The sequence below is a fragment of the Canis lupus genome, chromosome 8 (assembly GCF_011100685.1).
Source record: "Canis lupus familiaris isolate Mischka breed German Shepherd chromosome 8, alternate assembly UU_Cfam_GSD_1.0, whole genome shotgun sequence".
Taxonomy (NCBI): domain Eukaryota; kingdom Metazoa; phylum Chordata; class Mammalia; order Carnivora; family Canidae; genus Canis; species Canis lupus.
In genome coordinates, this window is record NC_049229.1 from 9,139,785 (window position 1) to 9,156,181 (window position 16,397).

General features: G+C 38.7%; 1 protein-coding gene across 3 annotated transcripts in view; it reads right to left on the bottom strand.

Moving 5' to 3' along the window:
• Positions 1–521: 521 nt before the first annotated feature.
• PRKD1 (protein kinase D1) overlaps positions 522–16,397 on the bottom strand; it is a 322,398-nt gene continuing 306,522 nt past the window's right edge. For 2 of the 3 annotated variants that reach the window (XM_038544380.1, XM_038544381.1), the window contains 2 exons: positions 2,340–2,425; positions 1,287–1,505 (listed from right to left, as the gene is read on the bottom strand). In XM_038544380.1, the coding sequence (XP_038400308.1) occupies positions 1,287–1,505; positions 2,340–2,425 (305 nt within the window). Of the gene's footprint in view, positions 1,506–2,339; positions 2,426–16,397 lie in introns of all 3 variants that reach the window. The other variant, XM_038544379.1, reaches the window with a different exon arrangement.

Genomic DNA, 16,397 nt, shown 5'->3' on the forward strand with positions numbered 1-16,397 from the left:
ATTTTGCTACAAAGAAAAACATCCCACATTACCCACTCCACACCCCAATGTCTGTTAAGTCCAGTATTACTTTTCTCTTTCCCAGGTTGTAAAACTTGACCTCAGTTGGCTTTCTCCTTAGGAATTATTTTCCAGTCTTTATGTGTTTTTGTAGTTCACATTAGAATCTTCTTGTTTCGATAATATTCAAAGAAATTAGAGCCATTATCATAATTCGTTCTGGTTTTATACTGACTAAATCAGGAAGCTACATTGAGATTGCCATTTGTAATATTCTTACTTAGGCCTCCAACTTTCCTGTTTGGCTTTGGTTATTTTTCTCTTTGAGAGCTCTTTTCTCTACTGGAGAGCAGATGATATGAAAGACAAATACTCCATTATGCTTTGAAACATACTTTTAGGCCTCACAGTAGTTCAAGTTAAATTCTAAACCATGAGACCTTTTCTGCTTTTTTTGAGCAGATACCTCTGTTCCTATGTGGCCTGAAAGTAAATGAAAATGATTCAGCCAGGTGAACACATTCTTTGACAAGAATATTTATTTGTTATTATTGAAAAATACACAAAGGCAAAAGGTTGCTTAGCTGCTGATTTTCCATAGTACAGAGGGTATTGTAAGAAAGGAGGAAATATCTGTCATATATGGCAGTTTACATTTCTAAGGCATTTAGGCTTATGAGTAGTAGGTGCACCTAGGTCCACTTATTTGACTTTAAACATACTGAGGCACACCAGGCAGGCGAAGGATTTGAAACTATACAGTAAACTCTTCCATGCACCTGTGTCTAGGATTGTACAGCCACTTCCCATCCCCCATCATTATTTTTTTTTTTCCACATGAGTTTTGGAGTTGTTCATAGAACTGATAATAATCTACTCTTCAAGAGTTTGCTTGTAACGACAACGCCAACGGGACACATAGAACAGAACTACTTCACAGACAGGTTCTGTAGACTCTTACCAAATTGAGGCTCCAGTAAGAAAAACACCAATTTGCAAAGGCACAGTGGAGACAGGTTTAATGCATTAAATACAACATGAATCATTCACAATAACAAGTTTAGTGTTTCAGGGAACTTTTGTTAATACAACACAGTTGGTCACACAAAATACAAATGCTTCTGTTGATTTGTCTTGGCAACTCAGATACATCAACAGTGCTAACAGTTTAACAGCTTTGTTCTCATCTGACAGAAAATAATGGCAGTTCTGCAAGGCAAATGTTAAACCTGACCGTATGTATTTATTAATTCCACAGTGTTTTGACAGATTATAGGGGATAGAACTCAGAGGATGCTGACACGCTCACTGAGGGCTTTCATCTCTGTTTCTTCAGTTTCAGGACCCTCACTGTGGCTCGCACTTGGAGTGATCAGGTGAGCCGGGTACCGCAGCCCCTGCTCCCCTGCATACTGCTCCCACCGCAAGTCGTCGCTCTCGTGGGTGATGTAGCGTTCCCCGATTTTGCACTCTAGCTCTCGCAAATCTAACCAGGTCTGATAATCCTGAGGAATAAATTTCAAAATATTACCACAAAGATGATCACAACTCATTAAAATACTGTTTTGTTTCTGTTCCCACAACTGATGAGTTATCCTTCTTCCTTCTACTCCATCAGTGCTGTGTCTCTCATCAGGCACCCTGAAGTGCCAACAACAGCACCAAAGCCTTCCTGCTTACCTAAACTCTGCAGATGTATACTGTTTGTATGATACCGTGCATCACAGAGTGGGCAATTAGGGCTTGCAGTCAAACAATTAGGAACACTGGTAGTCCTTTGAAATTTAATGCCTATGAATAATCCTTTGGTATTTCATAGTATCATTTCCTAAAATTTAAGTTTAAGGTGAAGATAAATATAGAAGAGGAAACAAATGCATGCATATACTTTATACTTGCCATGCATTTGTTCCATAAATTTTAGCCCAGGATTTAAAAATGCAGACTCCAAATGAGTACAGTGCATGACCAGATGGGCATCTGCTTGGACATTTATCAGGATTATACATACAGATGCTCTTGAAATCTGGTCCTTGGAGTTTTATAATGACCCTTAGATTTTTTGTTTTTCTGTTTTTATTTTTGGTGCATGTGTAAGTGTGTGCATGTGCTTGTGTGTGTTTGGTATATTTCTTCCCTGTCAAATATTCTTGTTAGAGAGATTTAGAAACATCAAATTGTTATTAAATCCTCAGAAGTTGCATGCATTTTGGCAAACAAATTGATATGAGAATAACGCTTTTAAGAATATAACAAAAGATTTTTACATATAATATCAAAATCTTGTAAATATTTACAAGTCCGTCTGATTGGGAAAATGTCCAGTGATTGATGTTTACCTGTAGCCAAGGATGACTCAAGGTCTTATCCACGCTATAGCGCTTTCTCATTTTTACTTGCAGCAAGTTATTGATAAGATCAATGGCTGAAAAAAATTCAATTATTGATAAAAATAGATGACAAATATGGAACACATGCATAATTCACTTACAGTTTATTTCACATCAGCGATTTCACAGTTAGAGGCGGTATAGTGCTATCAGGCACTAGAACCTGAAGAAAATACTCTTGAGAATTCTAAAACCTTGGCCTTCATTTTATTTTGGATATTAAAAAGTGAAATTGAAAACAATTATGGAAGAGGAAGTCTGAGTCTTTTGTGATTATGATGTAAATTTCTCTTGGTCTGGTCTTTAATGCATCTTTCTAGGAGTTTTGTTTAAATGTACATCATTTAACTATTTCTTATACTAATTGCAGGATACAACTAATATCTAAGAGAAAGCATTTATTAATTTTGTTATAAAATGTATTTAAAGCTTAAGTACACATAATGGGCTTTATAGTCTTGAATCAAACGACAGACCTCTGGACACCAAATTTAAAGGAATAAAATAAAATATAACATGGGCCAAGACTCAGGATAAACTCACAGCCTGAATACTCATGGCTCAATAGGAAAACACTCATGTCTCTTTCACTTTGCTTATTAAAATATCCAATGAATTGGATATTATATCAGCCTTCACTGTTTCCTAGGGGAAGACAGGAAAGAAATTTGTCTAACAAGAATTATTCTATGAGGTTAGAACCAGTCTGTCCAGCTAAGCACTCTGATTCCGATTGGGACTCCTGCAGAGTGTAATTTGGGGTGGGGAAGTAATTCTTTCAGTTATCTAGTTTACAAAGCATCTGAGTTACTTACAGTACTATGTGATAGACCTTTTCCTCACCTTTGTAAAAATTATATTTTCAGCCGAGGTTATTATTTAATATTATTTAATATTATTTAATGAACTCACTACTATACTTTCTACTCATTCTTATAATAACTTCCCATTTTTCTTTCACCTTAGCATTTTCTTTCCAAAAAAGAGCTTGGTGAAATCTGCCAAACCAACAGAAGCACTCACATTTCACCAGTTAATTTCTACCCTTAACCATATCCTGGCCATCAGATTTCCTGAGGGATCGATCTTTCCCCTCCAAATCTTAATCAAATAGATAGCTGATATAAAAAATGCAAATTAATTCCCCAACTACTATAACCACCAAGTCCTGAATCAGGTGGCTCTGACTGTACTGTATGGTCTACATCAACCTGTATGGCTCTGAAAATTCAGGTGGTCACAGGAGTCCAGAGGCAACTGGGACAAAGACTGCTTCAAATAGAATGAATTGGAATCTTCCTCATTACCAGGCAAAGAGAAATTATTTCTATAGTCTCTTGGTAATTCAGAATTTCTATCTCTTTGATATCAGTCTTCCAAGTATTTGTCTGTATGCTTGAATGGCTGGAGAATCAAACACCTAAGAATTCTTTGATAGGAGAAAGTAAATGCAATAACACATTTAAATGCTCTCTAGGCTACTACCCCCTTGCCTGAGCTAGGATACCCTGGGAAACACAGTACTTAGTACCATTTCAAATTCCACACATGTGTTCCCAGAGAGCTTTTGAAAGTATAGTTCTCTCAGTGAACTGTGCATTGGGCATGTGCTTTAAAACATCCATTCACATGATTTACTCACTGGTGAGTAAAGTGCACCTTCCATTCTTGCTGCTGTGAAGTCACAGAGCAAAAATGGAGGATGAGGGCAGACAGGAGAGCTTATGTGTTACTGTAAGTGCACCACAGCATTACGCTTCCCCAGACCCTGCAGGCAATAAACACATATTACTAATTCACTCATTCTGCTTTGAATTCTATAATTAGGAAGGTAGGAGTACAGTAACTCAACAAAAGGGCTGGTTTGTGCCCAAATGCACCCCAGCAGTGAACCACACTGCCTAATGGGGAGGGAAGTACTGCCAGAGGAGAAACTAAGTGTCTGAAGGGAATGGAATATGTGGAGATGAGAATTTTTTTCTGCTGAATGAAGCACACAATCACGAGTCTGACTACAGCCTCAGTACCCAGGCGATGTGAATAAACACAGCAAAATAATGGCAAGTACATTCAAGAGAAAATAGTTTAGGATATAAGGAGAGAATTAGAAGGGATATATATGTGTGTATAAATATGTATGTGTATTTGTATGTTAATTTTTTAAAATTTTTATTTATCTTTTGAGAAAGAGAGTGAAAGAGATAGAGAAAGAGCATGAGCTGGGGGAAGGAAGGGGCAGAGGGAGAAGCAGACTCTCCTTAGAGCAGGGAGCCCAGCACGGGGCTTGATTCCGGGACTACAGGATCACCTGAGCCGAAGGCAGACACTTAACTGACTGAGCCACCAGGTGCCCCATTTGTGTGTTTATAAATATATTTTGTGGCTCTTGGTAGAAAAAAAAACGGGAATAACCAACTTTGGGCACTCAGTGTTACTCAGAAAATAGGTCCATCATTAGTGCTTGAGAGCTCCATTCTACTTGTCACTGTTTCTGGAACTCTTAAAACATCTTTTTTATTAATCAAGTCATACAATCCAGCATTAACTATACTATCCAAAATGCCTTTCACTAAACCCATTTTTAAAAGAAATTCTGAAGTTTTGTGTGAACAATGTCCTTTTTTTTAAGATTTTATTTATTTATTCATAGACACACAAAGACAGAGACACAGGCAGAGGGAGAGGGAGAAGCAGGCTCCATGCGGGGAGCCTGACGTGGGATTCGATCCCAGGTCTCCAGGATCACACCCCAGGCTGCAGGCGGTGCCAAACTGCTTCGCCACCGGGGCTGTCCTGAACAATGTTCTTTTTATTGGCTATGTTCCTCACATGTGTCAACCATTCATTTATCTGTTCATTCACCAAATCTTCCCTAAGGAATTACTGTTGGAAATTACTTAGGGAACAAAAGAGTTAATGATAAAGCTCTAACTCTAAAAAGCTCCCAATCTAGTTGCAAAGGCAAAATATGAGTTTGCATGCATGTGTGCACATGCGCACACACACACACATACACACACACATTCACACACTAGAGATAGTCTCCAACAGTCCTATTTCATAGGTCAATGAGTTACATGATACTAGTGACAAGAATTCGTTTCTCCTCTATTGTGCCCCAAACTGTCTTTTTATAACTAACCCACGTTAACTTGGTCCTGTTCTATATGATAGTTTTTCAAGTCTTAGTGATAGTAATTCACCTTTGCTTCACCTTCTCAGTTTCTCAGTCTTCCTGGGCACCCTTATTTTGACATTCACTAGCTTTTCTTCAATGTTCCTATTCATTGTTGACAAAATTTTTTCATAATTAACTGACTTATTTTGTAGACACAGATATTATTCAGGTAGCCTGGAATTGAGGGTGTTTTAAATTTCACATTCATATCCATAGATAGTCCTGATAACAACCCTATGAAAGTAGTTATCTTCATTGCCACTTTATATAAAAGGAAAATGTCATGTAACTTGGCCAAAGTCAGATAGCTCCTGAACTGAGGCTTAAATCCAGTGGTCTGGCTCCAAAACCTCTGCTCTTAAAGACTATGCCATATAGCAACCAGATCAAAGTATTAACTCATTATTAACTGATACTAATATTAAAAATTAAATTGATTTTTTCTAATTATGAAGTTAAATTCTTCTTAATTATGTTTCCACTACACTTATATGTTCTTTTGTGCAGGAGTATATAGACACCTCTGTGAATTTAATGAATTTAGCTCAACGTTTTGGCATTCAAAGACCATTCTGCATGTGGTAGGAGCCCCTTCTATCACAAGGGCTAAATGTCCTAACTTCCTACCACGTCCAAACTGAATGAGTGTATCAGCTATGTATTATGAGTGTATCAGCTATGTATTCATTAGATTATCAGGAACATTTTTTGGTCAGGAAAATGCTTTAGTATCAGGTTGGATGACTCTATCCTAGATCGCCCTCCCAACTGCCATGCCTACTGATTATTCTTTGAGCAAGGCTGACAAAAAAAAAAAAAAAAAAAAGACGAGGTTGCCTCCCAGGAGAACTGTCATCCAGTTCATATTTTATCATCTTTCCCAAAGATTCCTGGGGGAGATTTTCCCAAATGTTTTATTTTAGTCAAGGCACATCAGTCTTCAGCAGTATTCATTCTACCATTCTACTTATTTAAAAAGAAAATTCAAGTATCCTAGAAAAAATTTAAGTAAACTAATACTAATACTGACTTTTAGTCATTTCCTTCTAAAGGCCAGAATTTGTTTTCTACATGTTTGCACACTATTTACTCAATTGTTCAGTCTAGGATTTTGTCAAGGATAAATGTTAAGCTTCCTGTTTAAAGACTTCAGAATTCATTCTTTCCTCTTTTCAGAAATTCAGGAAACTGGCCTAAGTATCTTAGCATCTCGTTTTATCCATGATTTATGAAAAATTACTCACAATGGCTCTAACAGCATCACTGCAAGCTTCTTTAACATACAGTCCTGAACGTTCATCATATTTATAGCGGCCATTGAGCATCCTCCCTCTTGTGATACCCCAGGTATTAGCTTCCAGCAGATACTGCTAGGTGTAAGGGTATAGAAGATCCAAGCTAAGGGAAGGGGAAGCCAGTAACAAATGAGCAAAAAAGACTAGTAAAACTAGAGTAGCCCCAGCCTCCAAAAGAGAGCAGGCAATCAGAAGAAAAGTCCAGATGGGAGACTCAATTCCAGCTCCCAAACTTAAATCAAGACTAAATGATCTGATCTAGAAGGAATGCAGGGGATGAGGAAGAGGGAGAGAAAATGGGAGAGACAGATACAAAGCTGGGCCAGTCTGTGAATCTCTCTCAAAACTAAGCAAAGGAGACAGGGAGTATGTTCTGGCTATAGGAAACAGGAGGAAAGAAAAGGACTGCAGAAGAAGGAAATGTCAGAAGGAAAGGTGGCATGCTGGCACAGCAGCAGAGCAGGATGCCATTGCCCTGTCTGGGAAGACAGAAAAAGGCAGAAACTCCACATTCCCCAGAGCTCCAGGAGCAGGAGCATCTGCAGCCTAAAAGGTCTCTGAGACCCAAGAGAAATGGATATTGGAGAAGGAGATAATGTCTCAGAAAATTTGGTATCTTGTACTTCTTTCTCTAGATACAGCAAAAAGTATATAATCAAATACCTGCCTTTCTTTATTTTTTTAAAGATTTATTTATTTATTTGAGAGAAAGAGAGAGGGTGCAGGAGCATGCAAGTGGGAGGTGGGAGTAGGGGGTGGAGGGCAGCATAGGGAGAAGCAGGCTCCCTATAGGGAACCCAATGTGGAGCTCAATCCCAGAATTCCAGGATCATGACTTGAGCCAAAGGCAGACACTCAACCAGTTGAGCCACCCAGGCATCCTTAAATACCTGCCTTTCAAGAGTTGAACAACACGACACAGTGCTGGTTTCCATAGTTTTGGGCAATCAGCAGTTGCCATCTTACCGTTTTAAATAGCTGACACTGGCCAGGGCTAATGCTCTGCAGGAAATCCTCTATCCCTTGGGTTATATTTTTTTGTTTCACACTCTCCTCCCTTTATTCTCTCAGTATGAAGACTTCCCCAACCCTCCTTGAAGAAAACAGGAGGAAAATAGGCAGTGGCTGATTTCTCCTCCTCTCTGCAGTAAATATAACTTCTTCAGAAACTGATAGGATTATTTTCTGATTGTATGGGCCCATTTATTCTGGGAGTTAGTTAGCCTTTCTGATATTCTAAGGGTTTTGTTCTCTTACTTAAACTCAATCTCTTCCTTTCCTGTTATTAATAAATTGTCTTAAATCCAAGCTCTCTAAATACCTTGAATAGCCACATTTAGGTGATGAGGGATAGAAGCAGAAAAATGTTCACCTTTAACCCAGAAGGCTAGTCTGCACAGTTTCAATAAGATCAAATACATGCTAGTTGCTACATTCTTAAAGGGTCTCCTGACTACCTTTCTATTTTACCCATTGTTTTGGGTTTTTTAAAGATTGTATTTATTCACGAGAGACATACAGAGAGAGGCAGAGACATAGGCAGAGGGAGAAGCAGGCTCCCTCCGGGGAGCCTGATGCAGGACTTGATCCCAGGACCCCGGGATCACAACCTGAGCCAAAGGCAAATGCTCAACCACTGAGCCACCCGGGTGCCCTTATCTTACCCATTGGTAATATCGAACTGAATGATAAGCATCGGAGAAATCTTGCAACCGTAGTTTTAGGAGTATAAATTCAAAGAAGACATTTATGATCTAATACTCCTTGCACCCTCCCCCTTGAGCATTAAGCATATAACCACCAGCTTCACTCAGCAAAAGTGCAGCTCTTTCTGCCCATAGGTTGTGTCTCTGTGCTACTTAAATAAACTTACAAAGCACCACAAAATGTTTTAAGAATTCTTTCTTTAAAAAAAAAAAAAAAAAAAGAATTCTTTCTTGACCTTCACGCCAATCCTGCAACAGAGGCAATGCGGGAAATCTTTCTTTTCTTTTTGTTATTAGAAAATTTTTAATAATTGTATGGTTCAAATTTTTCATTTTTAAAGAATCCCTTATCCTTCATGAGCAAAAGAGCTTTGTGCTTTCTAAAATATCTGTAGGCAGGAATACACACTGTTTCCTATAAATTACAAAATAAGACGAAAGAAAATCTGTTTTTGAAGCTTGATATTTCTTTTTGCTACGATAAATTCTTGGATAACATGGTTACTTTCCCCCTGACTTCCTGTACAGCAGTTGCTCTCACTGCCCCATCAGCTGAGAGACTAAAATGTCAGGAAAGCAAAAAGAAAATTTAATCAAATGTTCTCTTTAACTGGAATGGAACTTTCAGCAGATGTTAGGATAGCTCAAGTTCTGGGTAGCCTGTTTGCCAGGTGTACAAGTATATCGGAACAAACCCAAACCTAATTGTCTACGCAGGTGCTGAAGAGCTTTATGTTTTAATATGAAAAGAAATGTTCCATCAGAGTGCTAATTGTATGGATTCCATTTTCTTCTGGCATCAAAATTCAGAATTATCTTTGAAATTGTAGAGACTATATTGCTGTCATTCTGTACTTCAAAGCAAATACCATGTATATGGGCAGAACAGGTTTTCTGTGGGGCGCCTGGGCGGGTCATTCATTTGAGCATCCGACTCTGGATTTTGGCTCAGGTTGGGATCTCAGGGTTGTGAGAACCCAAGTCGGGTTCTGTGCTGGGTGTGTGTGGAGCCTGCTAAAGATTCTCTCTCTCCTTCTTCCTCTGCCACTTTCCCTCCCCATCAACCTCTCTCCCAATCTCTTAAAAAAAAAAAAAAAAGAATAGGTTCTCTGTATGCAGAAGGTATATTTGCATATGCCATTAGTATGGCCAAACTGAAGGACATCCGAAACTGGAGAAAATCCTACCAAATGAATAGAACCAGACATATCTGAATATATAATGGGTCCCTTGGGTCATAACTCTTAATCATTTCTCAACTTTTTTAAAGATTTTATTTATTTGAGAAAGAGAGTGAGTGGGAGAGAGTGAGCAAGAGAGAGTGAGCAAGCACAAGCAGGAGGAGTGCCAGTGGGAGAAGCAGACTCCCTGCAGAGCAGGGAGCCCAATGTGGGGCTCAATCCCAGGACCTGGAGATCATGACCTAAGCCAAAGGCAGACATTTAACCGACTGAGCCACCCAGGTGCCCCCCCATTACACATCTTGTATTATCTCAAACTATGTCTGTCATCCCCCCATTCTTCCCAGTAGATTTTAACTCCTTTAAGGTCACACAGATTATGTACTAATTTTTTGCACATAAGTTTCATCAAAATTTAAGATAAAATGCATCGTTCAGTGCATTAGAAAAATGCTTGCTAAACAGCATTTGGTAGATTGAATACATTCATTAGGAATTTAAACGGCCATTTTCTCAGCTCTGAGTTTTAATAGCCACATTATCTGCATATGGTTTGTATTATTTTGGCTAAATGTATTCCTGGATGGAAAGACACTGTAAGACATGTAAAAGATCATAGGATTGGTGACTTCTATCAGAAAATCATATTAATGCTGAGAATGTCTCAGTATAGATTACGTTATTTTGCAATGTTGATTCTACAGAAGAGGAATGACCTGTGAATCCCACAGGCTGAGCTCTTTTTTCCAGTAACAGTACCTTTATTTTTTTTTTCCATACTGTCTTCTGTCCACCCACAAATTAGGTACAAATTTTCAAATAGGAAACCAGATCAGAGCTATTATTCTAGTGATAAAGCCATCATCTGTCAACCACTGAGCTCCTTGCCTTCAGGGAAGTGTTTTCTTTTTTCCCTTTCTATTCTCTGCCTAACCTCCTGCCGCAGGGTAGCTCAGTACTTCTCTTGGTTCACTTCATGCTGATGGTAAGTTGTGTGTTTATTTTAAAAATCGTTTTGCAACCCTTCACATTCCAGCTCTCAACCAAGCAAGCTGTTGCCCGGCAACACTAACTGGGCCACTCCTCCTGGGCTGAAACCAGAGGCTGAGGCAGAAAACAAGGCCTCTGGAAATCATCCTCTTACTTGTTCTGAGGCAATTACCGCAATGCAATGAAGTGTAGGACCTTTCGAGACTCAAGTCAGTATCTTTCCTTTTCTAGTTCTTTCCTCTGCGGAAAGTTACCCTATCAATGGTTACACCTTTGCTTTACACTCAATCACATTTCCTCTTGAAGACTAGAAACATTATATGGTCTCATTCATCTGGGGAATATAAAAAATAGTGAGAGGGAATAGAAGGGAAGGGAGAAGAAATGGGTAGGAAATATCAGAAAGGGAGACAGAACATAAAGACTCCTAACTCTGGGAAATGAACTAGGGGTGGTGGAAGGGGAGGAGGGCTGGGGGTGGGGGTGAATGGGTGACGGTTACTGAGGGGGGCACTTGACGGGATGAGCACTGGGTGTTATTCTGTATGTTGGCAAATTGAACACCAATAAAAATAAATTTATTATTAAAAAATATTTTAAAAAATAAAAAATTAAAAAGAAATAAAACAAGATGTAATTGAGAAGGGCACATGATGAGATGAGCACTGGGTGTTATATGTTGGCAAGTTGAATTTAAATAAAATAAAAGATTTAAAAAAATAGTGAAAGGGAATAAGGGGAAAGGAGAAAAAAATGAGTGGGAAATATCAGAAAGGGAGACAGTACATGAGAGACTCCTAACTCTGGGAAACGAACTAGGGGTGGTAGAAAGGGAGGTGGGCAGGGGGATGGGGTGACTGGGTGACGGGTACTGAGGGGGGCACTTGATGGGATGAGCACTGGGTGTTATTCTATATGTTGGCAAATTGAACACCAATAAAAAATGAATTTATTTAAAAAAAGACTAGAAACAGAATCTTGGAAATCATGAATTGCTAAAATACAGCCTACAGCAGCCTCCAAACTGATGCCAAACTGATTCAAAATTTAAGGTTAGAAATCGAAATATATTTATATGATCCTAACGATGTTCAGGTAGATTTTTTTTCCTTTTTCAATTGCACATTAACATCTTTGAGAGACACTTCTGTGTTTCTGGTTTTTTAAAAATGCTAATACTCAGGCCACAGGTTCAAGGGAAAATCTTTACGTAAGGGCTTCCAGGTTATCGATATTTTTAGAAGCACCTCAAGTGTTTTCTACCATGTGCAGCTAGTGTTGAGAAAATTCTGCCAAGCAGTGCTTCTTAGACTTTTAATAATCCAGGGATCTTACAAGGAAGATTCTGATTTAGATCTGGGGTAAGACATGAGAGTCTATCTTTTAGTGGCTCCCAGAAGGAGCCTTAGACCACATTTTGAGTAGCAAGGAACTAAGAGGTAGGTATGAGAACATTGACAGTAGTTACTAATTGGCTTAACATCTCCCAGAGGGCCCCTGAATGGATACATGTAAGCAAAGAGAAAGGTATCTAACCGTAGATAGAGAAAGGTATCTGTCCTCAGCCCCATCAGGTTCAGTATTCTGCAATGAAGACATAGATGGGTTTTAGGACAGCTTTCATTCAGAGGATGCCAACAGGAAGAGTAAACAAATTGGATTACACAAATAAGTTCCAAAATAACTGTATCTGGAACTACAGGCCAAACCAGTAAGATAAGATTTACCAAGTACAAATAAAATGAAGTCCTCATTTAAAGTCCTTTCCCATCCCCTAAGAAAAGATCTAAGTACAGAATTGGAAGACCTGGCTTATCCACAACATTCACAAGAAAGAATTCAGGGTTCTAAATCCATAGTAAACTCAACATTTATTTACTTATTGTTCCCAACTCAGCTGGGATTTTATGCCATGCTAAAAGAAATGTGTTCTTTATCATGAGGAAGTGGTGGCTTCACTCTACACTTAATTTGACTCATGGAACCTTGAGTGAGAACAGCTCTGGGGTTTAATTTCAAAAGAACATAAACAAAGATGAGAGTGCTTGGAACAGAGTGAATAAGAGACTGCAGAAAAAGCTGATGAGAAGAGGAGAGGAGAGGAGAGGAGAGGGGAGGGGAGGGGAGGGGAGGGGAGGGGAGGAGAGGGAAGGGAAGGGAAGGGAAGGGAAGGGAAGGGAAGGGAAGGGAAGGGAAGGGAAGGGAAAAGATGACATGATGGCTGCTTTCAAACCTCTGAGAGAGCCTCTATTTGGAAAAAGGAGCAGGCTTGTTCTAACACTGGATATAAACACCAAGATATTTTTGCTCATTGTTCTGGGGTCAAATTCAGAAGAAGCCCCCCGGGTGGCTCAGCAGTTTAGCACCGCCTTTGGCCGGGGGGCCTGATCCTGGAGTCCCAGGATCAAGTCCCACATCAGGCTCCTTGCTTGGAGCTTGCTTCTCCCTCTGCCTGTGTCTTTGCCACCCCCCCCCCCCATGAATAAATAAATAAAATCTTTAAAAAATTTCAGAAGAAATAGGGCTCCTCATGAAACTATTTTCTATCACTGAAGCGATTTAAGAATGTTCTGGATAATTACTCAATATCTTGGCACTATAGAGCAGTATAGGAGTTAAGTAAGATTTTTAGCATGCTATATTTTGAGGTATTCTGTGTTGTCATTATAGAAGAAAGCAAACTCACAGAATACTTAAGGCTTGCTGTTCCTCTACTTTGACATCTCAGACTTTATATTTCAACTCAACTATGATATACATTCATTAGTGAAATTTTACTTTTACTATTGAGATATACAGAAACATTTTAACTTGGGAGGGCTAATAAACAGCCAATTTTCGAGCACTTACTAATGTCAATATTCTTCTTTTTTAAATGCCAAAGTCCTTGCTAAAACTTCTCAGTGGTTTCTCTCTACAAATTACCATTTTTTGGAAAAAATTCTATTAGTTTTATTTTACTTGCTATCAAAATACATGATTCCTGTCCTAGTGGTACATCTTTTCAAATACTATCTCATTTGGATTTTGAAATACATATATACATACACATACATACATAATAAAGAATTTGCTCTATTAGATTTTTAAAAATCACTGTATGCCTTTGGTTCCCAATTTTAAAGTTCCTTATTATTGAATGAAGTGCATGGCTTAAAGAAAGTAAACATAAGTAACTCCAGAATTTCAAGAGGGGATTATTAAACCCCAGTGGAAGCTCGAACCCACATAATTCACTTTAGTTTACCAATTGTGATAGAATTTCCTGGCACTCAGTCAAGCATTTTTAAGCAGTTCACTGGCTAGTCCCCTCACATCTCCTCCGTGCTGTTATGTCTGACAGCGGTGCTAATATGTTGACAAATCAATCCATTCATTAATATTCAGCAGGCTTGCTGGATCTGCAAGCCTCATAAACTGTTACAAACAGAGTTTAATTATTAAAATGACAATTGTCTTTCTTTTCTTTCTTATACCATTGGATTTCTAGGTCTCATCTACCCGAGGCTTATTTTCAATGGGGTTATTTTTTGTTTTGAACAATATGTAGTGCAAGAGGGACCTACAGCTGGTTCCTTTTCATGGCAAAGTGCTACTTCCAACTTAAGTGTTTTGCGTTCTGGAACACTGGTGGATTTTGAAAACATACCATGTGGTATTCTTGGTGCTAGGCTTTTATTTAGCTTTGCTTTGTGTTTGTACTGGCTGAATTTTTCATCTTCAATTTCTGGGGGAAAAACACTTGTGACCAATTTTATTTGAATTAAGCACACTGAATGGTAAAAATTGCTTTTAAAGTAAAATTGAGATGCTTCGATGAATTTAGTAGTATACTATGATAGCCATTCTATGACTTGAGATGCCATCTATTCTACTCTGTGCATGAATGTCACCACAGGACTGAGACCAACTTGAAGAATAAATTATAGCTATGCTTATCAGGGAAAGGAGGCAAGAGAAATATTAACCCTGAGGCTGTTCCAGTATGCAAGTGGAAAAACCTATGTCACTGGTGCATGATCATGATTTGATCATTTTGAACTGAAGACAAGCTATAGGATTAACGCAAGGGGTTTTCCTCCCCCCACCTTTTTATATGTGCAATGTCAAAGCCTCGTGTCAGCTCTTACTTCTTGATAATACCAACGAACCATGTGACTCTGAAGCTGAGCAGTAACAACACAGCAGGTGCTTTGAGAATAGGTGCTTCTTCAGACTTTGCCTGTGAATACAGAATATGATCTCTGTCTGCGGGGGTTGGGGACTCATTGTGACACAATCTCCAAGGTTGCTTCCGTGTTGATTACAGCCTGCTTGCCTCCCTAATGGCACACAGAAGAATATCAAAACTCAGAAGAAAAAAAAAGTCATTTCTCTGGTGATCTTCACAATCTATTACTGACCTTCCTCAGATTTACTGCATGTCTCTAACTGAACAGATGGATTCAATTAGATGATGGGAATGCACTATTTAGTTTAGTAAATGCTTCTGCATTGCTGTAGGCTTGTCACCATACTGGTTCGATACTTGCACTAGAACAAATTACATCTCACTTTACCAGCTATACAATCCACATCACTCAGTTATCTATGTCACTTTCCTTCTTCCTCTAAGACTAAACCCTTGGGAAAATAAAAAGCTGCTTACTAAAGTCATACATAAAAAAGAATAGTTTACAAGAATGTGGGAAAAGAGAATTTGACTTTCACACTTGAAAATTCTCCTTTGGGGATCCCTGGGTGGCGCAGCGGTTTAGCGCCTGCCTTTGGCTCAGGGCGGGATCCTGGAGACCCGGGATCGAATCCTACGTTGGGCTCCCGGTGCATGGAGCCTGCTTCTCCCTCTGCCTATGTCTCTGCCTCTCTCTCTCTCTCTCTCTGTGACTATCGTAAATAAATAAAAATTAAAAAAAAAAAAGAAAATTCTCCTTTGTGTGGGCATAGATTTAGAGAGTGAAGGCTATGTCTTCTTTATCTGCCTAGTCACAATGCAAGGGCTACTGTTACAGAGAAGCAAACATATACCTCACTCTCCAGTGGATAATATTTATATATAAAATATTATATATATTGTTTGTGTTTTTAAAATTTTAGACATTTTCAGACCAGGCACAGAAGAATTATAGTTATATAAAAGGTTGTACTCCATTTATTTCTGGAGCCTTCTTTCCCTCCATGCACTTTTGCTCATTTTTATTATTTTTTATATATTTTTTTAAGTTGGCTCCATGCCCCGCATGGAACTCAACATAGTACTTGAACCCAGGACCTAAGATCAAGACCTGAGCCGATGCTCAACCAACTGAGCCATCAAGGAGCCCAGTTTTATTATTTTTTAATCAAGGTATTGTATGCGCTTGGTAGAAGATATAAATCAATCAGTAAAAAGAGTTCAAAATGAAAAATAAAAACCTCAGATCTCATTATGAGACCTGCTCTCCAGAGATTACCTCTTTTGACCATTTAAAAAATTTCTTCTGATTTAAACCAGTGCTACTCAGAGGAGGCCCATGGATTAGTGCCAATCTGTGAACTGTTTATTGGTCTATGATGAGATAAGCATAGAAGGTAAGACTAAAGTATTTGGAGACTTTTATACCAATTTGTCATTGCTGTCACATTTATTTTATTTTACAAGGTACTGGCCGATATGTTTG